The 26,023-nt window shown below is 38.6% G+C and overlaps 1 protein-coding gene across 4 annotated transcripts in view; it reads left to right on the plus strand.

The window, feature by feature from the left end:
• The window catches only part of ccny (cyclin Y), a 50,530-nt gene extending 26,522 nt beyond the window's left edge, over positions 1 to 24,008 (plus strand). The window contains exons 2-12 of one of the 4 annotated variants that reach the window (XM_084747398.1): positions 3,613 to 3,687; positions 5,828 to 5,848; positions 8,392 to 8,426; positions 9,174 to 9,197; positions 9,771 to 9,871; positions 9,965 to 10,000; positions 10,924 to 10,981; positions 11,373 to 11,492; positions 15,901 to 16,067; positions 21,443 to 21,605; positions 23,846 to 24,008. In XM_084747398.1, the coding sequence (XP_084603524.1) occupies positions 3,613 to 3,687; positions 5,828 to 5,848; positions 8,392 to 8,426; positions 9,174 to 9,197; positions 9,771 to 9,871; positions 9,965 to 10,000; positions 10,924 to 10,981; positions 11,373 to 11,492; positions 15,901 to 16,067; positions 21,443 to 21,605; positions 23,846 to 23,962 (917 nt within the window). In that variant the 3' untranslated portion in view covers positions 23,963 to 24,008. The remainder of the gene's footprint in view (positions 1 to 3,612; positions 3,688 to 5,827; positions 5,849 to 8,391; positions 8,427 to 9,173; positions 9,198 to 9,770; positions 9,872 to 9,964; positions 10,001 to 10,923; positions 10,982 to 11,372; positions 11,493 to 15,900; positions 16,068 to 21,442; positions 21,606 to 23,845) is intronic. The other 3 variants (XM_084747400.1, XM_084747399.1, XM_084747401.1) reach the window with 3 other exon arrangements.
• Positions 24,009 to 26,023: the final 2,015 nt, after the last annotated feature.

The raw sequence follows: 26,023 nt of genomic DNA on the forward strand, positions 1-26,023 counted from the left end.
GAAATATAAATTTCTCATGATACAGAACACAGTGTTACTTGTGACTGGTTTGTTGCAGATCTATGTGTGAGTTAGGGCTGCAATTAATGATTATTTTCATTATCGATTAATCTGCCGATTATTTTCTCAATTAATTGTTTAATTAATCCTGTCACAATCTTGTCAGTTACAAAATAGTTGGACCATGTTTGGACCTATTATGAAGTTGCTCCATTAATTCAGCCAAAATAAGTTTTTGTTAACATTTTCGCTAATGTTAGCTGGCAAACAATATACCTTATGGTTAACTTTTTAGCTAATCTTAGATAGCAAACAAAGTAACTTTTGGATATTTTTCATAGCTAATGATAGCTAGCATGCAACATAATGTTTTAGCTAATGTTAGTGAAAGCAATGTACTGTTTTAATTTTTTAGCTAACATTGGCTATTTTTCAAGTCTTTCCTGTTTGGTCCCTAAAATGGTGAAAAATTTCAATTATCATTTCTTCAAGCCCAAGATGACGTCCTCAGAAACCAGAAAATATTCACATTTAAGAAGCAAGAGTCAGATACTTTTGACTTCTTTTTGTAGAAAATCACCTAACCAATGATCGAAATAGTTGGCGATTAATGTAACAGTCAAATCTAATGTGAGTGCACTATGTATGAACTGCAGACGTCACTAACAGGAGAGCAGTGTGTGCAGCATCATTAATCCACCTTCAGTTCTCCTTCACTGCTCTTTGCTTCTTCCCACACACCCATCTTTTATTCAGCACCGTGTGTCACTTCCTCCTACATCATGGCCATGTGTGTGTGTGTTGTGTCCTTTGAGGCTCTTCAAGTGGCTCTTGAACACAGAAAGACAGTAGTTCAAAAGAGTTTGGACACAATAGCAGTGGCTCGCATGTGTAACCTGCAGCGTACTGAGGGAGGCTCTGTGATCCGAGGTGTGCTCCGTATCTATCAGTACATAGTGTGTTTTAATGGTATATTTAAACTCAACATTTCTTCAAGGTTTTCTACTGAAGCTGGTTCCAAACTGACCTTTCCTTCATCACTTCCTCCCAATTTCTTCTCACCTTTGCTCTCTTCTTTTTCTTTCTCATATTCTCCTCCTCCTCTTGTCTTCCCGTCCCATCTCCAATTTCTTTTTATCATTTTCTCTGCTCGCTGCCCCTGCTATCTTCTCTCCATCAATTATTTTCCAAACCTGTCATTCTCAGCACTTCATTTTCTGCTGTCTTTTTCTTTTCACTCTTTTCTCTCTCATTCTCGGCCTGTCAGTCATCTTCTGTCTGTCTCTTGGCATCTGTTTCTCTTTCTCTCTATTAGTGTATCTGGGTGTTGGTCCCTTCTGACCCTTCCTGTTTCACTGACATCATCCAAGAAACCAGGAAGCTGCTAATGGGGTCACCACCCCACACCGTTTCTTGTGTGTGTTAGGTTTTAGTTTTCTTTCCTGTATTGAGGTGTCAGGAGTCAGTGTTACAGTTTTAGTTCATCATTAACCTGGACTGGAATATGAAAATGACTATAACCTTGTGTCAACAAATGAGTCAACTAATTTTGCTCAGGATATTAAATCAATTCACCAGGCCGCCATAAAATTCAGGCAACCTTGGAGCTGTAATACCAATCCACTGTTCAAACAACAGTGATTGTTTGTTTCACTAACACAAAGGCTGCAACAGTAGAATACACTTCAAGAATCAGCCAAATCCAGACTTCTCTTCATAAATGTCTTGTTTATAATTTAACAATAAAAGCTCATGTTTCTGCCTCTGGGATTTAATCAGGGCAAAGAACTAGGACACAAAATTGATACTGATATATTCAGTGGTTTTACATAGCAGCCATCTGCCTGGCAACAGTGTCTGTAGCTGCTTCTTGTTTGACACATATGCGTCTGACAAGGGAACACTGAATGTTTACAGCAAAAATTAAAGGCTGAAGGTAATCTTTTAAATGAAACGACTTCTTTAGCTCTGGCAACTTGGCTTTTTTCACTATTTTTTTGGCATTTAAACAAGTAATCAAAAATTAGATAATAATAAGAAAATCAATCAATATAAATAATAAATAAAATCTTCTCTATATTAAAGTGAAACAAGAAACTGACATGAATTGTAAAATCTCAGATGATGACTGGCACAATGTGTGTAAAAAAAAGGAAAAATTGAACTTTTTAATCTTCCTGGCAGGTGTGTGGCCATAATTATAGAAACTACACACATATACTGTATTTTGGAGCAGTCCAAAGATCGAGATATACTGGGATATGTTTTGTGATGTCGTGAAATACCCAGGAGTCATAGACTACCTTGCCTTGGTAATCTGGTAGAGGAATACGTACTAAAAGAAAATAAGTGCTTGGGTAAGGTTTTACTGGCTGCTACTCGGAAATTATATAGACAGGACTCCCCTACACAATGACAGTCATTGGGTGTAGTAGAAGAAATACATATGATGGAGAAACTAACACATTTAAGAATACAAGAAGCATAACATGAACAAAAATGGGAAAAATGGTCAATTTACAGATCCTGAAGAAACAACACCATTAATGAAAATGCAACTGGATAGATGCAATAAGATGGTGACTGTAAGACGCATAAAATCCACCAGTAATTTTATTTTAATGTTGTTGTTATATGGTTTGCTATGTGAACAAGGAAATGTCAAAAAAGAAAAAGGCTTATCACAATTTACGTCTTAAGTTCCATCTTTAAATTGTTTCTTTTGTCCAACCAGCAGTCCAAAACCCAAAGCCTTGCATTTAAGAAGCTGGAACCAGAAAATATTTGATATTTTTGCTTAAAAATGACTAAAACAATTAATTGATTATCCAAATAGTTAGCAATTCATTTTATTTTGATTGACAAATCAATTTAATCGACTAATTGTTGCAGCTCTGTTAATCAGGGCTTGATTAATCAAGCCTTTGTATTAAATTCAGGCTAATACAGAATATCAATCTTAGATTTAGATGTAAAGGTCCTATTTTACATAAGCATGTTTTCATGTGAGTATGAAATTAGTGTGAAGTTGTTCTCAGCACCTCTCTGACACCTTGTGACAGAGAGCACCTGGTGGCAGACAGCTGTACCTGCAGCTCTCAGTGTCACAACCAGAGGGCAGGTGTTAGCACAAACCTGCTGTCAGAGTTCATCGGCCCATCAAAGATTTCTTTTTTCCTTGTGATTTATCACTGTTTCTTTCACCAGCTGCTGTCCTTTGTGCTGGTGTATGGTAGGTTGTATGTGTGCACAGACAATGATCTAAAACAAATCTATACCTTTCTGCTGTGTTTGCTTAGAACATCGATTAACAAACCACCATTTACCCAGCGCTGTGAGACAGATTGTTTTTCCATTCAGTTCAGTCCATTACAGGAGAGGTGGTTAACCCCTGAAGCCAGTCCCAAACATTTAACCTCAAAATGAAAGGTTGCAGTCCACAATCTGGTAAAACATTGCAGCGTACTGTTCCTGAGCTATTGATGATTGCTTTATATTCTGCAGAATATCATTTTGTCAGAAGACATGCTGTATAAATCAGTGTCTCTTTAAATCAAAGCTCTGGTTTGAATGCTGCTTCTGAGACCAATGTTTTCTTTCCTGCTTTTTCAGATCTGCCCATGGAGTACAATCCCTCAGATCATCCTCGGGCCAGCACCATCTTCCTCAGCAAGTCACAGACTGACGGTGAGCATTATTACTCTACATGCACCTTGGAATGCAACTGAATCACTGCATTATAATCAGGTTTGTTTCAGGACGTCATATGAGATGGTGAGAATAGTCCACAGTAACGTAGAGCCAAACAATTTACAGGGACTGTTGATGAGTGCATTGAAAACTTGAAAGGTGTCTGTCTGAGCCATGTTCAGTACATCCAGACCATGATTATAATTGATTATGATAAGGTTGATGGAGCATGAGGTTTGTTGAAGTTGTGTACTGTGTTATTATGATGGCTTTTTTTGACTCTAGAAACTCCCGTAAAAATAATAATTTCATGTAATTAGAGCAGACTGAGAAGGTGTAATAAGCAGTAATATATCTTGCTGGCAGATCAGCAGCAGAGTTTCTTATCCCTCTGATGGCTGTAGGACCAGTATCTGGTGCATTCTGTCTGAAGCCCGAAGTGTGAAGAATGTCTTGTGTAATTTTTAAGCACGGTGAAATTATGTATGCCTCATCCAATATTAGTACCTTGATAAAAATCATGCAACAAGCACCAGTAGTCTATTGGAAAATGAGTAAGCATGTCAAACTGCTTGGAAACAATTCCATGCGGCTTTTAGTGTAAAACCTATAGTGGTCTGGACACCTCAAGAAAGCACTAGAGATAGGACAGGGTGATGTAGCTGAAAATTAATTATGACAAAATGTTTCATTTCAGCCAACTAAACAACACACCTGTTAAAAGACTAGCTGTGAGTCACTCGTAGCACAGTACATCTTCAAGGGATGTGATGCATTTAATGGATTAAAGTGAAGCTATTGAACAAGGGCTGCAACTAACAATTATTTTCATAGCCGATTAATCGGTCGATTATTTTCTTAATTACTCAATTAATAGTTGTTTGCCTATAAAATGTCAGAAAATGGTGAAGAATGTTGATGATTTTTTCCCAAAGCTCAAGGTAACCTCAAATGTCTAATTTTTGCCACAACACAAAAAAAAGTAATTTACTGAGTAATAAAGAAACCAGAAAATATTCACATTTATGAAGCTGGAGAGTTCTGACTTGTTTTCATAAAAATTATTCAAACCAATTGATTGATTGATTATCAAAATAGTTAACAATTAATTTAATAAACAACTCATAATCGATTAATCTTTGCAGCCTCATATTGAACATTTTATTTAATGTCTATTGCCAGTATATATTTCACTATTGTTTTATTGCTCAGGCCTTATTCGACACAGTTGAGACTGTTTCATCAGACATCTTTATTATATCCAACAACCTCAGGTAGCCCATCCTTACTTTCTTTTATGGCCCTGAAATGTGCCTTTAACATTTTATGTTGACTGTATGTTTTCATCAATTTCCACTGATCCTCACAAATGTAACACCTGCTGAGGGAAGTCATTCAAAGAGCAGCATTGCCATACTGTAAGTGGCAGATTGCACATTAAGCGATAATTCATCCTGCAAAACTGATTTCAAAAGTATCTTTATCTTTCAAACTCATGCAAGTTAAAAAGTGGCATATGGCACCTGCTCTGTGGGGAAGCAAGCTGTTTCACTGATGGCACTCATTTAAGATGTGGACCTATACTGTTCATCAGCCTCCTTTTATCTGCCATAAAGGCTCTAGGCAGCCCCCTGTATCTAATGTTGTAACAGCAGGCTTTGTGTCAGACTTTTTGAGACACACTGGGGTGTTTTGATCATCTTTATCAGATCCTGTCGCAGCCTGGACCCTTCAGAGTGACAGTAATGCATTTTAATCAACTGAAATGTGATGAAGTTGTTTTTAAGATTACTTTTCAGTTCAGCTATAATCTATTTACTTTGATGATAAGAGGCTTATTATTGTTCCATTTGCACACACTGGAGAAAAGCTGGTTGGGCTGAACAGCTTGTAGCCTGAAGGCTGATATATTGATCTGTTATCAAAGGCTGATGCTCTTTTATTAGCCTTATCAAGCTCTTGTGTGAATGTCTTCAGGCCTGTTTTCTCAACACATTGTACGTACTGTAAATACCAATACATGACACCTCGCAATGGGCGATTATTTGTACTCCAACCTTTATCTAACTGCTGCCCATTGTGCATCTGTGTACAAACAAACAAACATAGAGACAACTTGGACTTTGTGTTTTTTCAGTTGCTGTGCCCAACAAGAGAGGTAAGCATGTGTGTGTTTGGTCTCAGTAGGCAGGTAGCACTATGCTTACTGTGTGTTTGGGCTCTGACCTTTCATGTAGTCTCGAGCTTTATTGTATTCTTGTTCCTGATTTGTATTGTCCTCTGTTAGCAGGTGGCGTGCCTTCACTGCTGAGCTTCTGATATCATTCTGTTTGTGTGTGTGTGTGTGTGTGTGTGTGCGCGCTCATTTGCATGTTGGTCTGTAGGATGCACCGGTATGAATGACTGGGGCTGCATAGTGCATAATGCAGCACTCAGTTTTGGGCAGGTTGCTTTTAAAACATATTCCACTGCAGATTACTGAATGATACATTCCCTGAATTATAATTTGTAACACATTTCATTAGATTACTCAAATTAAGTAACATGTTTTAAATACTTTGGATTGCTTTTGGAGTACTTCGGAATGACCTCACTGCAGAGATTCCTTTACTGTTCTCACTAGGTCACATAGAGCAGCTAATGCAAGCCAAACACATCTAAAGAGTATAATGTGAATCATACATTGAATAAAAAGATAGTGTTTGTGGCTAATTAGAGATAAATATTGGCAATTCAGCTGAGCAAATTAGCCAGCTAGTTAGCCAAACTAATAGTCAAATCAAGTCAAATTTTGTAGCCCAAAATCATAAATCTTAAAGTTAGCTCAGGGTGCTTCTTCAGATCAGCTGTGTAGTCTTTAATGCAGAAAGCAGCTTGGTTGTCTGCAGCAGAGCTGCACTGCACTGTAATATTGTGACCTTCTTGACTATGTGTGCAGGTAAAATGTTCTTTATATTTTCTTGTCAAAAACACATTCCCGACTGTGTTCTGGCTGTGTGTATTTTGTGTGGTGTGTGTAGCAGGTGCACCATGTGTGCAAATTGTTGCACTTAAAAAAAAAATAAAAAAAAATCTGTTTATAGAAGGTAGGTGCCTCATATGAATTTTAGAGCAAATGAAAGAATCAGATAAACTAATCCCTTCAAGGAATCTATTTTTAAAGACAGTAAGTGTATTCACCAGTTTAAGCTGTAACAGAATACTGTTACTAATATTTTGTACTTTAAACACTTGTTTTCTAAATACATCCCAACTCTGAACTTGAGAAATCCTCTCTATAGACTAGGTATGAAAGAAATACAAGTTATTATTCAACTGGGAGAATGAAGCTGTGACATCAGTTCACACTCTTTGGAAAGATATTTAATGTGTTTGTGTTGATGTGTAAAACATGATTTTATCAATCAATCCTGACGTCACTGTGACGTCACGTCAGGATTGTGATCTGTCTTTTTTTAGGGCAACTACAGATTGTTTTTACTATATATTAATCTGTTGATCATTTTTATTATTAATCAATTAGTGCTTTGGTTCAGAAAATGATGACAGTTGTTGATTAGTTGGTTTCCCAAAGCCCAAGATTACATCCTCAAATGTCTTGATTTGTCCTCAGCCCAAATATATTCATTTTAGAGGAGTAAAGAAACCAGAGAACATTCAACTTTTGAAGCTGAATAGAAGAGAATTTGGACATTTTTCTTAAAAAATGACTCAAAATGAAAAATGACTCAAAACAGTTAATTGATCATCAGAATAGTTGTCAGGTAGTTTAATAGCTGACATCTAATCAGTTAAATAGAGCTGCATGTTTAAGTAAAAAAAATAAAAAATCTAGAGCTGCAACAAGTAGCCGATTAAGACATAAGCCTCCTGTTTTTTTGTTAGAAAGCAGAGCACACAGTCACGACTGCCCAGAGGAAAAAAATAGAAAACGTGCACTAGAGTTAGAGAGTGTGTGTGTGTGTGTGTGTGTGTGTGTGTGTGTGTCAGAGAGGTGAGAGACAGTCAGTGCAGGGATGAGAGGCGCCAGACAGCTCACTACGTCACTGTGTGTATGTGTGCGTGTGTGTGTGATGCTGCTCTCTGCATCTGCTCCAGTTTGCTTTGCCAGTGATCTTTTTCCCTCTTGTGTGTTCTCCTGCATAAGAGTGAACACACACACATATGGACACACATGGATACACAAACAGACATGGCGCAGACGCACAGCTGTGTGTGTGTGTGTTTTGTGCCTTGCGCTGCACTCAGTGAAGTGAGCTCTATAAAACTAACAAATCATCACGTCCATTAAGCAGAATTAGCTTTGCAAATGAGCAGATTTGTACGAGCAGAAAGAAATGAAAACAGACAAGCTCAAATGACATCTCGAATAAAACAGTCACTATGCTTGATTTAATTTGGACTCATGTCGGCCAAAATGATGAATGGATTAAGTCATTTGCTCACACTCATTCCTACACATTAAAACCCACAGTGTATCAGGAGAGAAAAGCCATTTACAGGCCTTGAAATGTTCCTTTCTTATATCAAAAATGCTGTCATGCTTTTTTTTAATGTAGTGTGGAATAATAGGAGAGTAAATGGTAGGTAACTTATAAACCCTGGGTAAATGCTGCTCCCTGTCTGTGAGGGTTGGGTACTGCACTCATGCTGAACTTAAAATGTATGACACCTGTCCTGTTCTCTCATTTTCCTTTGCAGTTCGGGAAAAACGAAAGAGCCTTTACATCAATCATGTAAGTAAGATAAATGGTATTATATATGATACATTAAAAGGGACAGTTCACCCTAAAATCAAAAATACTTACTTTTCCTCTGGCCTGTAGTGCTATTCATCAGTCCTGTTTGTTTTGGTGTGAGTTGCTGAGTTGTGACAAAAAATACATTTGAAAAACTCAGCACCAGCATCTCCTTCCAAAAATCGTGACCTGGTTACTCAAGATAATCCACACACCTTGTTGTTAGCAGTTTAAAGTAGGGATGATTTTCTCTCTATGGTAGAATCTACCAGAACCACTTTCTTTATGCAGTTAAATCTACTATTACTATTTTCTTTCTGTTTCAAAGAAAATAGCTTCTACATGAATCTGCTCTCAACAAGGATTGTGGATTATCTTGAGTAATCAGGTCATGATTTCTGAAAGGAGACATTGGTGTTGAGTTTTTCAAATGTATGTTTTCGGCGCTTTGAGCGCCCCAAGCTGAGTGCCATCTTGTCCTATTATGTTCAAGAGACAGCAGACATATCTACGGCTGATATCTCCAAAACTCACACTTAAACAATCAAGAGGGATAAATAGCACTACAGGTAAGAGAAATAATTTGTATTTTTGATTTTGGGGTGTACTGTCCTTTTAAAAGAGCAGTAATGGATCTTACACAAAGGTTTATTGTTTCACTGTCAGTTATTTGTAAGTGTGATGTAATTATGAATATTATAAATTGTGCAAATTGTGATTTTAACATTTTGCATTTTTTGCAAGTTCACACACATTTCGGAGAACAAGGTAAAATCCTCAAAATGACCCTTAAAACCCATTTATCATTGTCCATCCCTCTTCAAACCCCACAGATTCCACTTACAGTCTTGTACGTAATGAGCTGAAAGAGCTGAATGTCATTATTTAGATCTGGTAGTTGAAACAACAGCGTCATCATGCTATGGTGTAGTTCATCTTTGTTCATCACTCCCTCAGCCCCAAGTGCTGGAATCTGTAAAATATGGCATTTTTAATGATGAATCGGTGAAAAGAGCCAACTGACATGATAAAGCTCTGGTTCAGTGTGTGCCAGGAGAAAATAACTGAATATAAAGAGTCTTTTAGAAGAAAGTTCATCACTGAGTGGAAGTTTGGGGCTTTTGTAAAGATGCACGCCACCATAAATGTCATTCCCCGCATGCACCCATGTCAGGCACTGACAGAGGACAACCAGAATTAGTTTGTGGGCTTACAGGTGCCCTACTTTCCATGGCTGTCAGCAGGCCCTTTTGGCTTGTCCGAGTATGACAGAAATAGAGGTTGACGTGCACGTGTGTGTCTGTACATATGTGTGTGTGTGTGTATATGTGTGAACTCCAGCATCATTCGGGCCCAGTGAGACGGAAGTACAGCTCATGTTCGACCATATTCCTTGACGACAGCACTGTCAGCCAGCCCAACCTCAAATACACCATCAAATGGTAACTACAGAACTGTTTTCCGATTTCTGATCGCACATTGAGGAGAAATGTTTCAGCTCATTGTCCTCTTCTGTCCTGTTTTTGTTTTTGCAGCGTAGCCCTCGCAATATACTACCACATAAAGAACAGGTATGAGAAATAATTTCCCTTTTTCATCTCATCTACCCCTAAATTCCACAGTCAAATATCAGTGTCAGAGGTAATCAAAAGCAATACATGTTGAAGGAGAGAGCTGAACTCCTCTGCTCACAGTTGTACCAGCAGTGCCTACATATACCATGATGCAATGCGCACAAAGGCTCTGACACTTATGTATCAACACCCTAGTCTGTAGCCATTGCTTTGTTAAGTGGTGACAAATGTACTAGACTAGAAATCCAAGCTGAGATAGCCTGTAGTTCTTCATTAACACTTACATCACTATGACATCACTGATGCAGATTTTGCAGCAGGAGAACTCAGCTTTCTTAGTCACTGTAGCATGCACTGAAGAATTTATTGCTTCATTTGACTACAGTTACCATCAACACTGATTGGACACATAAAAAGTGGTGAATTGTCACAGAAAGTGGCTTGTGCTAGTGTGCTTTTTAGTCACACATTTTACCTTACTTTGTCAATTTTGATATTGCCCTTGGCCATATTGCAATTAAATATTTTGATTAACTGTGCAGCCTTATTGTAAATATATGTATATAATACCAAAATCAACAACAATACAGTATACAGGCAGCCTTATAATTTTAGGGGCAGATGATGAAATACCATAAAAGTTCACCTCCTCGTCAATGGGTAACATTTATCAAGTTGAAACAAGAAATTTATGAAACATTTATGTAATTTAAAGAGTTTGGTGAATCTGACTTGGAACAAACCAAAAAAAGAAAGCGAGGTTTACAATACAAAAATATTGTGAGGTGCCCATTAATGGCTTATTGGACAGGCAGTATTTTAGAGGATGAAGTCATATTTTAAATGAAGTGAGCCTCATTTCATCCGCTTTTTTATTTCCATCATAATCTGATGTTTTTCTTCTCTGTTTGTCATTCCAGAGACGTCGACGGAAGAATGTTGTTAGACATTTTTGATGAGAAGCTGCATCCGCTCTCGGTAAGGCCTTAACTGAAGATACATTTCCATTATGTGCAAGCTGTAGAGCTGTCAGGATTCATCAGCAACACCAACCACACAATGATGAACAGCAAATAAGCCTACATGGATCAAATAAGGGGGAAATCTGTCTAGTAATCTCAGCAGCCATCTGGATCGTTTCACATGTAATTTCAGTTCAGTTGTTTTGCTGAACAACTGCAGGATTTCAATCCAGAAATGTACATAACCAATGTGCCTGATGCTCCATATAGCCAAAACCTAGAAAGCAGCATTCACAATTCAAAATGGATTCTCATTTGTAAGCAAAAGTCTTTGAAAGCATCTTCCATTCTGGGAAACAATCAGATGAAATATTCATTTTGATTTTGTTTGTTTTCTTCTGTTTTAGAAGTCGGAAGTTCCTCCTGATTATGACAAACATGACCCTGAGCAGAAACAGATCTACCGCTTTGTCAGGACGCTGTTCAGCGCTGCACAGCTCACCGCTGAGTGTGCCATAGTCACACTGGTAAGAGTGTGTGTGTGTGTGTGTGTGTGTGTGTGTGTGTGTGTGTGTGTGTGTTTATTTCATCACTGACACCAGGAGGGAGTGTTGCTTTCTGGTTCTCTTTTTGCCCTCTCTTGTGTCATTTGCTGTCTTCTTTCTGTTGCCGTCCTCAGACTCTTTTCTCTCATTTATTTTTGGACCTCATCTCTTCCTCTCAAATCATATGAAGTGCTCAGTAGATTCCTCCTTAGATTGTGCCACCAGAAATGTTGGAAAGTTAACTAATTCTCACAGGAGAGACGAGAAAATTGGAAGATAACGCTAGATCAGTTTGGTCTGTGCAATTTTCTTTTCAAAATTACTTTGGTGTGAAGTATGTCCGTGCCTTAGCGAGGACATAACTGGTGCTTTATTGGACAGTAGCTTCTTTCCCCACATTGCCTGTGCAGCTCACCTGTATTACAAATGTGAAAACCAGGACACTTTGCTCCACTTTGCTTCTCTATCTCATTTCTTTCTCTCTCTCTCCCCTGTGACTCTTAAATTCCTCATTCTTCCAACTTAAATTAAGACAGAATAAGGTCAATATTCTTCTTATTTATACTTACTTTTATCAAGTTCAATGAGAAGTGAACTCTCCCATCCCTCCTTACTCATCTGCCCTGAAACATGTCTTTCCACACGTTGTCACTCTGGTTAATATGGGTGGCTTGGTGGCCTAGTATTGAGTTACTCTTCTTCCTGACAGATGCTCACATGTGTGAAGTGCATGTATGAGCGAGTGGGTAAGCCCTTGTGTCAGTGATGGGAAAGCAAGCACACTGATGCAAAGTATCTGTGAGCGTTTCTGTGTCTTTATCCACATACCCTTCTAGTCCCCCAGAGGAAAGTCTGGCATGCCAGCAGTAATTGAGTAGGGCTGTTGCTGGCTGGTGGTCGTGGAGCCAACTTCGCTGACACAGCTAACTTTAGTCAGGGGGACTTGAGATGAAAGCTGGATGTTTTCCTTCCCTTCCGAGTCATTATATCACAGGTCAGGGAAGGGAAGGCTTCTGTAGGGGATGGAGAAGACAGTGATGCAGAAAATCTGCATGTCTTCTTCTATAAAAATAAATCATTGCTCAGGGTTTCCAGTAGAAAGCACCAAGAACATGACACGCACAGGAAACCCATTATAACATGTGAAGCTTCAGCTCCACAGGTTAAACTCCAGGGGGCAGAGGTCATAGATCTATGTCATAGTTTCTGTGTGACACACTGATAAACAGTGTGTCACACAGAAACTATTAGTTTATATTGGGTTAGAAACATTAACTTATTTAGCAGAAGTGTACATGCCATATTAGACTACTAATATGCTGCTGCATTTTAATTTTTACTGACACTAACTGCATAATCTTGCTCTGGTAATAGATAATACATGAAGGAGGAGGAAGAGAGTTACTGTATGCTATTAATCATGACTCAGGGATTAATTGAGTTTTATTTTTAATTACCAGTTTGGCTTCCCACCACTATGAAAACAAGATAATCGAGTTAAAGTGATTATGGTGTGGCATTCCAGTTCTCAGTGGTGCTCTCATTTTGGGAAGGTTGTTATGCAATTTGGCTGACCCAAAACCACATCCAAATGAGTTAGAAGAGAGCCAAAGGGTATGATAGCTTGTGCAGCATGTCTTGGCTCTCTCTATGTATCTCCAAAACTGTGCAACTACACCAAAAAAAATCTAGAAGGATAAATAGCACTACAGGCCAGGGGAAAATATGTATTTTTGTTATGTGGTGATCTGTCAATCACCAATTCATCATCAATATCAATATCAAGCAGGTAAAACTGATTAAAAGAACACAATAAAGCCCATGATGCCCTTTATTTTTTAATTTGTTTTTCAGTTGAATATTTCAAGGAAATCCATTGTAAAAATAAGACAGGTTCTCAAATATCATCATCGTAATATTGCCCAAAATTATCATGATTATTATTTTTGCCATAATCAAGCAGCCCTACTGTTAACACTGGCTCAGTATTTTCTCAGCAGAACGTTTTACTGGTTAGTTCAAAGGAGAAACACCACATGTAGATGGTTTGGATGGGAAACTTGGGATGCTGACTAACAGTGTACAGTAGTTACTGAAAAGCAACCACCAGTCAGTAAAGTGGCCATTAATTGATTCCATTATTTAACTGAGTGAACTGCACCAACCTTAAATCAAGCATGAGATGCTTTTGCTTTCCACTGTTATAAATAATAGATGTGGTGTGGCTCTCTCATCAGAGCAAGATTTCCTTCAGATATGAAGCTAGTGTGTGGTTTAATCAGTATCAAACATTTTTATAACAACACTGTCTGGGGGTAGCTGAACTTTTGAGCCTTTAGTACAAAACCTCATCTGTGACATCGGCCCCAGAATTGCAAAATGAAATCATTTGGGTTCACTGTGGTTGCCCAGGGCTACTGTTTGCCAACCACAGTGCCTCTGGGGTCTGTGTTGTGCTTGTTTGTATAGTTTTCTGTCTCTGCTGTTGCATTCATATCGCTCAGCGTGTGGTCCGACTCTCATTTCACGCGGGTTTTCTTCAGTTGTGTTTGTTGCCTGCTGCCAGATGAGTGTATATGTGGTGTTCTGTTGGCAGGCTCTGAGCCACAGCAGCGATAGGTTAGCATCGCCTGCAGGCACAGAGCCCGAACCGGCACAGAGCCCAAACCGGCACGACTTGTCCAATTAGCCTCCTGATTTGTGCTCACGGGCAAGTCAAACCAGGCTGTAACATATATAAAAATATATATATTTACATTTCTTTTTCATATCTCACTTATCTTTGCCTCTCTGTTTGTCTGAACCACAAGGTAGCATCATACATCTGGTAATTAAAAGATCATAATCATCATGTAACAGATCAGATGTCTACTTTCCAGCAGTGTTCTAGGATTCTGTTCAGCTTTTTAAGTGGTGTATACAGACAGTTCTGCCACTGTGCAGATTCAGACGGAATTATAATAAGTTGAATGCAGTGTATATTCCACTCCAAAATACTGCATCTCTGCAAACCAGCTATTTTTTTGTCAGACTTGTCATCTGAGATGACAGTTTTGAAAGCTTTGAGCTTCTGTAGCTGGTCTGTACTGCCCTCAAGCCTGTGGTAAATTTTATTTATGGAAAATAAAAATGTAGTTCCTAGTCAGCCAGGGAAAAATACTCTAACAAGAATAACACTTATTGTTTGTTTTAGACCACGTCTGTTACAAACTGAAGTAGACATAAATATGTTAAATATTTATTAAAATGACTAAATAAAAGTATCAAATCCATTCTGAAAACTAGATATAAATTTATATACAAAAAGATAATGTCTATGTAATTGTACTTATTACTAGGGCTGCAACTGTGGATTATTTTCATTGTCAATTAAGCTATTGATTATTTTCTTGATTAATCAATTAGTTGTTTGATCTATAAAATGTCTAAAAATTGTGAAAAAAGTTGATTAGTGTTCTCCAGTGTCCAAGATGACATCTTCAAATGTCTTTTTGTCTGCAACATAAAGATATTCAGTCAACAGTCATAGAAGACTAAAGAACCCATGAAATATTCACATTTAAGAAGCTGGAATGGACTTTTTTCCCCCTAAAAGATCAAATTTGGTAATCAGATATCAAAACAGGTGATTAATTTAATAATTTACAACTGATCAGCTAATCTGTGCAGCTCTACTTTTTACAGAGAGAGAGAGTATTTAATAGTTTGCATGAATTCGGTCATTTGGGAGGAAGTAGTGGGAGATAAATGAGTTTTTAGGAGGAAACTATATGAGGTATACTGTACAATAGCTTCTATTAGCAGGCCACACCTGCTATGTGCATGTAGCAGATCTCTGCAGCTTTCATGTTTGACAAAGACTATAAAATCAAATGGAATACATTCTGTCTTTCTAACAAAGCGATGATCAATGGATCAGAAGAATGAGCTTCTGTACAAGTATTCCAGCTTGTAAGGAACAGGTGCCTGCAGGCTCAGCGTGCTTTGTGATCTGACTGTGACTGTGGGAATTCTGCCTACTGAGAACGAGAGAGAAATGGAAATGGCGAGAGAGGCAGAGAGGTGCAGTGTTCAATCCACATATATATTTTAATGAGCGAGTTCCTGGGAAGCTGGATTTCAGCAGCTTCTGACATGTTGTTGTGGTTTTTACCTGGAGGAGGAGGAGGCAGGAGAGTGCACAACAGGAAAGCTGCAAACTAACTCTGCAGATGAATGCAGACAAAGAGAGCAGAGACTAATTAAACACAGAAACAAAGGGAGGATGTGCTAATTACATAAGTAATGGATAATACATTGATTCTGTTGTATTGTTGTTTTAATGTTCATTATATGGAAGAAAAGACAGAATCCACAGGGATCTTACACGTGACGTATGTCTTTGTTCAAGGTGTATTTGGAGAGACTCCTGACCTACGCTGAGATCGACATTTGCCCTGCCAACTGGAAGCGGATCGTGTTAGGAGCCATCCTCCTGGCATCCAAGGTCTGGGACGACCAGGCGGTCTGGAATGTCGACTACTGCCAAATTCTCAAGGATATCACTGTGGAGGACATGTGAGTTTGCTGAAAACAGACCCAAAATATTACATTTTATTGATAGGAAGGTAGAAGAAATGCAGTGCACATAAAACACAAAGGCCTTTAGACTGACAGACTCTGTTATGCTGAAGCATCTGGAGCTGGTGGTTATTAACATACAGGTTTACAGTATTGTCTATGAATTGTCTCATTTTTAACCAGTTCCATTTTCTCTTGCATAATAATCATCTTTGTGAATGACATGACAAAAATAATTATGCCTTTGTGTTATGAACGTGGCAGCAGATGAAAAATGTAATTTTACTCAACAATTATTAACTCATAGCCTTGATATTTCATTTTGATGGCATAATCTATTGAGAATGTGAAAAAATAAATTGGTTTCAGATAAATTAACTTTATAGTCAGCCTATGTGTGAGAGCTAAGATTCATCTGGGTGTTAAATGCTATTAAAGGAGTCCTGGGGAGTTTTTGTCAACCAACAAAAGTTTTATTTACACTCAGTATTACTCATCAAAACTCATTATTGTTTATCCTTGAGCTCTAACAAAAATCTTTGCATTTCATTACCAGCTTCAAGGAGGTTATGTCTTCGGTGATGTTTGTTTAGCTGTTTATCAGCAGGATTATGGAAAAACTCCTTTTCATGAAACTAGGTGCAAGGCAGTAGAATGGGCAAAGGAAGAACCCAGTTGATCCACAAATTATTTTTCACTTTCATTAGGGCATCTGGCATGTAAGGTTGATGTGAAAAAGTATTCCACTGATATATATTCTTGTGAATAATCTGCAATAAACTCCAGATTAAGAAAGAATGTTCCACCTTTATGGTTCATAAGAACAAGTGATAATATTGGCCGTGAAGTTTGCTTTCATACAGGAGCGAACTATTGTCCTTGGTGAAGTTCTGTGCTCTCAGAGAGCCCTTCTAGTGTCTTACAAAAGATTTACAGTGTGGATTGTTGTAATATTTCAAATCCAAGCATGTGAAACGCAGAGCGCCTCACTCCAGGACGGAGAATGACCGGTAGACTTTTGGAAATCTCCTGTCCAGAACTCTGCTGCACAGCAGGTGACTAATTGGAAACTTGGTGATATTGGGAGAAATTCATGGTACATTTCCTTTGGAAGCAGTGCTCTGTGCCACTGTTCTGCAGTGATCTTATGACTGAGAGAACAGTTCCACCAGCTTTTCTCAAAAGGAAACCAGCTTCCTTGTGTGGGAGGTGTTGGGCCACATGACTGAATGTGACATACAATGGTCTAAATAGAATTAGCACAGGAGCACGTACTGTATATATATATTTTCTTAGATTATTTCTGTGGTTGTTCCACAGTGTCAGAAAGTTCAGTGAGAGGCAAAATAACCAAGGATAGCTCAATACCACATTTTCATGTCTGATACCAATAACGATACCACAACCTTGAGTATCTGCTGATGCCATGTGAAACAAATATTCTGCTCCCGTGAAGGAAGAAATACAACATGGCTTAGTTATGCAATCCTGCTGCTTCTTGCTATTTAAACCTTTTCACACACTTTTGGCAGCATTTCTGATAGGTCAGCTCAATTCAAACACTCAGAATGAAATATAAATCAATTGTGTGAATACATAATTTGCACTTGACCTTAAAATAACTTCACACAGTTGACATGTTGACAAGTCTCACTCATGTTCTCTGTTCTTACTGTTCATGCAACACATGTACTGCATATTGCATATTGTAGTTTGTGTGTGACAGTTTAGGCTAAAAGATCACAGTGGATTATACTTTTTTTGCCTCAGATATCTGATCCAGTGATTTTGGCCAGTACCACGTGTTGGTTTAACAGTTAATTAATTAATTATAGTTGTTTGGTCTAAATGGCAGATAATTGTGAAAATGAGTTTCCCAAAGCCCAGGGTGACATCCTCAAATGTCTTGTTTTGCCCACAACACAAAGATACTCAGTTTAATGTCAAAAGGACTAAAGAAACCAGAAAATATTCACATTTATAACTTTATAAACTAATTGTTTCAGCTCTCCTTAACGTGTGCTGTTGATCTTACATGGTATACAGTCTCAGCTACTGTTATTCGTCATTCCTCTTAACTAGTGTATCTGTCTTCACCCTTCACCCTGTCAATGACTGACATTCAGGGTCATTCCATGCTGAGAATAGTCTGCGTTTGTGGGGTCAGAATGGGTTCAAGAGGTGTAGAGAGTCACATGTATGGTGGTCTGGACATGTTTAGAGCGACCTCTGCCCAATCTGTCTGATACCCTTGACTGTCTTTTGTTGTGGCTCTTGGATCGGTCCCAAGAAATGCAGCGGTACAGTAGGTTGGCTCAGTTACATCCAACTCAGCCTTATGATGAAACATCGTCACCTAATAAGATGTTGTCTACCCTTTGTTAGAAAGAGATTTATGTGTATATCAGTAGAACTATAGCGCTGTCAGTTGCCAGCTTTCTCAATAAATAAATATGAATCCATGTGCTATTGTGTCACCTATAAATAAATAAATAAGCCTGTGAAACAAACTGGCCTCTGACAGTCACAGGCTGTATTCGATCTTACTGCTTTGGTCTGATAACCAAGCTAAAATAAATAAATAAACATGTAATTATGAAATAAAAGTCCCTTGAAATAAATAAAACTTGTCCCAAGAAAAACTATATTGACTCATTTATATATTTATATTTACATTCATGAATATATTTATTTCCTTATGTATTTGGGTCAGGATTTATTTCTTTGCCTTATTTCAAAGGCATATTTATGTATTTATTCATGTAATATCGACTGAAATGGCATTCCATAGTCACCAAGCTTAAAACAAGGCTGGTTTAGTTGATCCTGACAAGCTGACAGTAGATGTGTGGCCTTTACTGGATATTAGGTGTTATAAAAAGGTTTCTACTGCAGCACAAGAGATGTCTGAAGCAATAGATTGGATATTTTTTCAGGGTTAAACCTTAGATTGTATGGGAAGGCTTTATCATCTTCAGTTGCTATTTAAATCACCATTGCTGTGTGTAAGACGGGGACAAAGCATCTTGAGCACGAAGACCAGCCACTCTGTCTTGTATACCACATCCGTCTGTAATCCACAGGAATCTTGGCTGGCTTATTCTGAGTGGGAACACAATGCTGCAGACGTGTTGCCGCTGCTGCAACCTCCGACCTCTGCTGCGTTCACACTCTCCTGCACCAGTACTTGTATATTCTTGTCCTTGGGCTCAGATTTTACACAGGAGTGCCTGTAATCCACCTGTTTGGGACTCTCCCCAGCATTTGGCTCTGCTGCGCTCCCATATGGCAATTTACCGGACTGTGACTCAGTGTTTGACCAGAGATTTCCTTGGAAGATCAATTTTAGTCTTTTTTTTTTTAAACCCATGCTCAGGAACCTATCTGGCAGAATTCCCACCCCCCCGACAGTCTCAAGTGGCTGTGAAATAACTGCAGGGGAGTCTGGGAAGAATTATGAGGAGCGGAGAAAAGAAATAACTGAGAATAGCTGAATGAATGCCACGGCGAGATAAAAAAGAAGCAGCATTATTAGGCAGAGTTTGGCTACAGCGGAGTCTAAATTTAGCTCGTCTGTTGCTGCATGCCTGTAAATGTGCGTGGGTGGGGAACAAAGGCTCGGAGGAAGAGATGGATAGCGCTTCTTATGCAGGTTACAATGCAGAATGAGTCGGTCATGACTGAAGACGAACAGATGAAAGTGGCTGTCAGCTCGCAGCAGAGGAGATCACAGGGCCGTGCAGCGTGAGGCGATGCATGACAATAGCATTTTCAGGACGTGGGATTAATTTTCTTTTTTACACATAATGCTCACAGCTCTTTTGCTTAGATATCACTCATTTTCAGGATGAGGAAAGGCTTATGTGTGGTGGGTGTACTGGGGATTTACTTTGGTGTATGCGTATTGGCAGTGTACATGTGAAAATAACACCCACCGTCTGTGTGAGGTGACAGATTTGCCAGGATGGTCTCCTGAGCTTTAACGTTCCCTCTCTAGTCTCTTCAGGCTCTCTGTACAGAGTTTATTTGTAGACAAATTTCAGTAACCTTAAAGGGATAGTTCAGATTATTTGATGCAGGGTTGTATGAGGTACTGATTGACATGTCAAAGCATCTAAATGAGACGTCTGTTAACACACAACCAGTTTGGAGCGGCAGAGAGGAGTAACAGCATGGAGGCTAAGCAGTGAGCTGCTCTGAACAGTGTCAGCAACAAAATGTTTTTTAGCCACTTAAAATAAGGTCCACCCAAAAACAAAATCAATATCAGTTGAAGTGCACGCTATATTTGGAATATTTTCACTGCTTTGCTTTGGCATCAGACAGCCTTTTGTGATGGGAAACTGCTGTTATATAAGCCAAATATCACTCTCTCCAAACCAACCAAACTCCACAGATGAAATCTGTAATTTAACCTCACAGAACACAGGAGCTGCTGCTCTACCACTGCCTTGATATATTTGTTTATTTGTGTTATAGTGTGACTTGTGTTTTTATATTTTGTCTACTTTATTTAGTTAGGAAGTCACATTGAGCTCGAGATCTTACAGGTGAGTCCTGAGTACAATGTTAAAAGTAGAATAAATCAAATATCAATAAAAACAGAATGGCAAAGAAATACTAAATAAATAACTATAAAATAGAGATTTACATGTTCTTACAGACAACAGCAAATTACAAAGAACACATTTTGAAATATCTATGCATCGGTATAAAAAAGACTTGAAAAAAGCATATTACATTAAGGTGTCACACCTAAAATCAATTGAAATTCCTTATCAGTATCAGGGAAGTTTCAGTCTAATCCACGAATTGTTCCAAACAAATGGAGCAAAATAGCTGTCTTTCCAAAATTAGCATTTACTGTGGATATATATACACACACAGTCATCCAGTCCTGAGAACAGGTATTATACAATCTTAACATTCAGGAGTGACCTATTAATACAAAAAGCAAGGAAGAGGGTCATACAGCTTGTCAGTAATTAACCGGGGCCAAGTTTTAAAAGGATAATTCAGATTCACTGAAGTCACACAATAACACAAACAAACGAATCAGTGGCAGAGCAGCAACTCCCACATTCTCCAAGGTAAAATACTGATGGAGTTTGGTTGGTTTGGAGAGAGTGATATTTGGCTTTTATTACAGCAGTTTCCTGTCTGAAAAGGAGGTCTGATGACAGGGTATCCATCTGTTGTAGCTAATACACCGACTGTTGATACCTCATGCAAACCCACATCAAATATTTCAGATTATTCTACCTTTATTTTAGTCCATGCTAGGTCAGGTTGTTTTTAGCTAAATGTCATGTTTTTTTAAGATTGTCAAAGGACTCACTCCTCAACTCAAACGTCTTCTCTCTCTGACAAAGGAATGAGCTGGAGCGTCAGTTTCTGGAGCTGCTGCAGTTCAACATCAACGTGCCGTCCAGCGTCTACGCCAAGTATTACTTTGACCTGCGCTCGCTGGCCGAGGCCAACAACCTCTGCTTCCCCCTGGAACCGCTCAGCAGGGACAAGGCCCAGAAACTAGAGGTGAGGAGCTGGGTTTTGATTTTGGAGATCAGGTCGTACAGAAAATATAAGAAAAGAATTCTTGAAATCCAAACCCCACATATTGTTGCCTGAGGATGTGGAATACAGTGAACTGAGGCCAACACGCTAATTAGCATTTTGAAGTGCCTCAGCATCACACGCACACAAAACACAGACTGTAGCTGTCTGCTGGGTGAAGGACAGGGTGTAGGGCCGTGTTGCTGAGTAATTAGCTTCACTGCCTCAACATCTGTCTCCCCCTCCCTGTCTGCCTCACTGCAGTTAGTGTTTGAAACAAATCTCAGCAGTGGTAAGTGCTCAGTTGATGTTGGCAGATGCGTCATTGCCTCCTTTTTTCTCTGTCCAAAAAAAAAACACCTCTCTGTTTAAGCAAAGTTGACCTTGTCGCAGCAGGAAAAGCAAGGCTCTAATTTTTAACATTCCACTGCATTTCATTTACAGGACTTTGCATGATGTCTCACTGACATGGTTTAGTGAATGAATGAATGAATATGAATGAAAAATGACATATTATTAGTTCACCTACAACAAGTCAGAATGTCTACTGTGAAGTGTGTGTACTTTTGCTCTATATGTAGTGTTACTGGAGCAGTGCACTAAAGAGACAGACTTCCATCACACAAACCACATTTTTTGTTGAATTGAATCCAAGCCACACTGGGAGGTGATTTGAAATGAGATTCAAATTGGATTTCTACGAATGCATTTCAGTCTGGCTGCTCAAATCGAGTTTCAAAGTGTCTCTTGTGTCATTCATAACACGACATACAATGTAGACATCAAATCCAGAGGGACAGAAGTGCCTCAGAGCAGCTGAGCAGGCACTACTAGCAGAGAATGGAGTACAACACAAAGAACAACGGTCCATGGAAAGACGCTTAAATACGACTGGCATCACCAGTGAACATAGTTACTACAGCAACTCATGCGGATCTGATTATGTGCAAGTCTTACAGGGCCTGCACATCTGCACAGGTGTTTTCAGTTGTTCTGGCTGATAAGAGTCAGGTAGAGATAGACCTGGTTTGTATGTATGCGTGTATATGTCACAAAACTTTATAGACTGACAAAAATTATTACAGGCTAAGGTGTCCTACACTGGCAGGTGCAACAAAACTAACAAGAGTGAAGTAGTTGCCAGTCAGATCCAGATTGTAGACGCCCACACAGTCCTGAGAAGAGCTCTGATCACACAACATGAAAGTGAAAACAACTGTGTGGGTGGATTCTGGATGTGGAGGGGAAAACACTTAACTATCTTTTACTATCATAGATTTTGGACCACAAACATGTACACCTTTGGCTTTTAGATGTAAATGAACATTTATTAATTTGTGTATTTAATTTTTTAGGGTTCAATTGCAGATTTGTTTGCTTAGGTTTAGGGCTTCACAATTAATCAAAACATTATCAAAATTGCAATATGGCCAAGTGTAATATCCAAATTGTAGAAGCTGCAATTTTCTGAAAAGGGAAAATGAGTGATGAAACATTACTGTGGGGCAGCAGAGATGCTGTGGCCTACACATCTTTTTCTTAGGATGAAACAAATGTCACATCATCATGATTTTAATAGCTTTTTTTCTGTTTTGGTTCACACTGCTCAGTAGCTTGCATCAGACTGCAGTGTTACTCAGATCATGTTGTTATTTTTTAATTTTTTATTTTCAGTTTTGAAAGGAAAGTCAGAAGAGTAACAGTAAAAGAAAAAGCGCATACTCGATTAAAGATGAAACAAAATAAGTTTAAGGATGAAGTGGGCTGTCTTCATAAAAATAAATACTTTAAATGGATAAGATAAACAGATTGATGTAGATTTCTCAAACTAGACCACCAAACATCCAAAAAATGTGTTTAACCTTTTTTAAAACATGAAGAATCTGATGATTTTCAATTCAAGAGTATAACTTTTTTATACATAAAGATTGCCAAGAACAAATGGTTGGGTATCTTTGAAATATCCTAGAAAACCATCTGAATACTTTTAGCCAATAATCACATAAGGACAAATCCAAAACTAATGAGCAGCCAAAACTGTGCAGTCTTAAAGCTTGATCATCTGACATACTCTTGACTCTTTGTTTTGTGGAAACATTTCTCTGCATATTTGAGATTGTCATGTCTCAAACTGTACACACACTCAACCAATTACTATTCTAAATAAACCAAATATTTTTAATTTCTCATTTCTGTCATTTCTGCTGTGTTTTGACCTCCAGGCCATTTCACGGTTGTGTGACGACAAATACAAGGACTTGAGGAAACAAGCCAAGAAGCGGTCGGTGAGCGCCGACAACCTGGCAGTGGTGCGGTGGTGTCCGGCCATCATCTCCTAACACTGGCCGCCTGCAGACGTACTGTACTATATTTCTGCCTGGTAAAGCAGGAAAAAAAAAAAACAGGTGGGCAGCAGTCCTGTGGATCAGTGGGTCTGTCTGGAATACACACACGTACACACACACAGACACGCTCACACAATCTAGCACTTTGACAAGTGTGATTGCACCCTCTCTGGTCGTTTGTACATAAAAGAAGTCCCACTGGCTGCCTGCACTGAACCAAACAGAGCTGAGCTGAACCAAACTGAAGTGTGTGTGTGAGTGAAAAGTTGTTGGAATGAAGAACTTGACTGCAGAAGAAAAGAAGAGGCCAAACAGAAATACAGCCGGCAATATGACAGACTGTGTGAAGTCGGGAAAAGCAGAACAAGCAGACGACAGCGGCAACAGCGTTCCATTATTCCCTCTGAGGCTCGATCGGCTTTTGCAGTCGACTGAGGGACGCCGTGTACATTCCTTTACTTTTAATCTGCTGCTTCACTTTGTTAGCTGAAGCATGAGATGAGTTTTGGTAACACTTTATAATAACCATCATTAATAAATGGGAAATTGATAGTTAATTAAACTTTATTTAACGTTATTTTACTGTTAACATTCAAATGTTTAGATATGCTTTATAAACCATTTATTACGCATCAACATCAGCTGAAACTTAACAACTATCCAAATAATATTTATATTCAACACATTCTCACTCCTAACTCCCAATTTTTGCCGCACCGAATCAAATCATGCTGCACTGATTGGCTTTTCTGTTACCACTTTTGAATGCCAAACTGTGCTGAGTAGCTTCTAACTGAAACTCTGTGGTTTAAATTTAGTTTCTCTCTTATTTAGCTGTTTTTTACATTCAGATATCTGCCTGGTTTTACTTTTTCCATGTTCGCTGCTTGACAATAAAAACTTTTGGATAACTTTTGGACTTTTATCGTGAAGAATTTGGAGAAAATTGTTTGTATGCGGTTTCACAGTGGCTCAACTCAAGCTCCGTCAGGCTCAGTCCTTAATTAAAAGACACCTTAAAGTGGGTAGTAATGGAAATGGAAATCCATGCTGTGTCAGGCTGACATGCCGAGTCAAGCCAGGCTAGCTCATGTGTGTGGAAAAGGGTTATATGATGCATTAAGTACCCCTTTAATGTCAATTTTGCACCTGCAGGACTCTGCTGTCAAATTAGCAATAATGAATTTGCAACATCTTTCGGACTTTCAAAATAAAAAAGGCACAAAAACTACATCGGTAGGGTTTGGGAAAAGATCTTACTTTAGGTTAAAATAAGTACACACAAGTTCATGTACATAACGCACGTACGTAAGCTGTGTATGAAAGCATGGAAGGCATTATAATCATCAGCTGCACCTTCATTAACCATCTAAATAATGCTTATAGATGGTTTACAAACCAATTGACCATTAATGAAGTGTTACAAATATTTGGTCCATCTCTCTATGTAATGAGAGATATAATATAAAAGATTTACAATTCATTTGGAAATCATTAACAAATACCTAAAGAATAAATCTGTAATATATTTACTGTTATAAATCATAAAATGACCATGATATGTCATCAGAAATTAAAGAAATATGTTAAGTTGAAATACTCGCTACTCTGTCTTCCTTTGAAATTTCCATTCTGATCCCATTTCATGTTACAGACTAGATGTTTAGAACAGTTAAATTGAGCAATATATTAATGGAGTTTGGCAGGCAGTCAGAGCTCAACTCCAGAGTGTGTATTTTCGGAGCGGTGGACTTTTGTTTTCAGGATAACAGGCTTAGCTATACATTGACAGTTACAAACAGCTGATCAACTTACACTGTAGGACTTGTCATCGCTCGTTGTTTTCAGATTACAGTGCTGCATTAGTCTTGCGCTGATAGAGTGTTCCTGCAGTCTGCCTGAGCCTCCTCAAGTCTGAAGAGGAGTGGACAGGGGGGAAACTTCTCACTTCAATCATTGTATATTGAAGAGGTTTTCAGCTTAATTAATATACCATCTATGGCGCAAACTTGCTATTTGTACTTCAGTGCTCATTTTTGGAAGTGCAGCTGTTGC

The sequence above is a fragment of the Lutjanus erythropterus genome, chromosome 21 (assembly GCF_056507025.1).
Source record: "Lutjanus erythropterus isolate fLutEry1 chromosome 21, fLutEry1.hap2, whole genome shotgun sequence".
NCBI lineage: Eukaryota > Metazoa > Chordata > Actinopteri > Lutjaniformes > Lutjanidae > Lutjanus > Lutjanus erythropterus.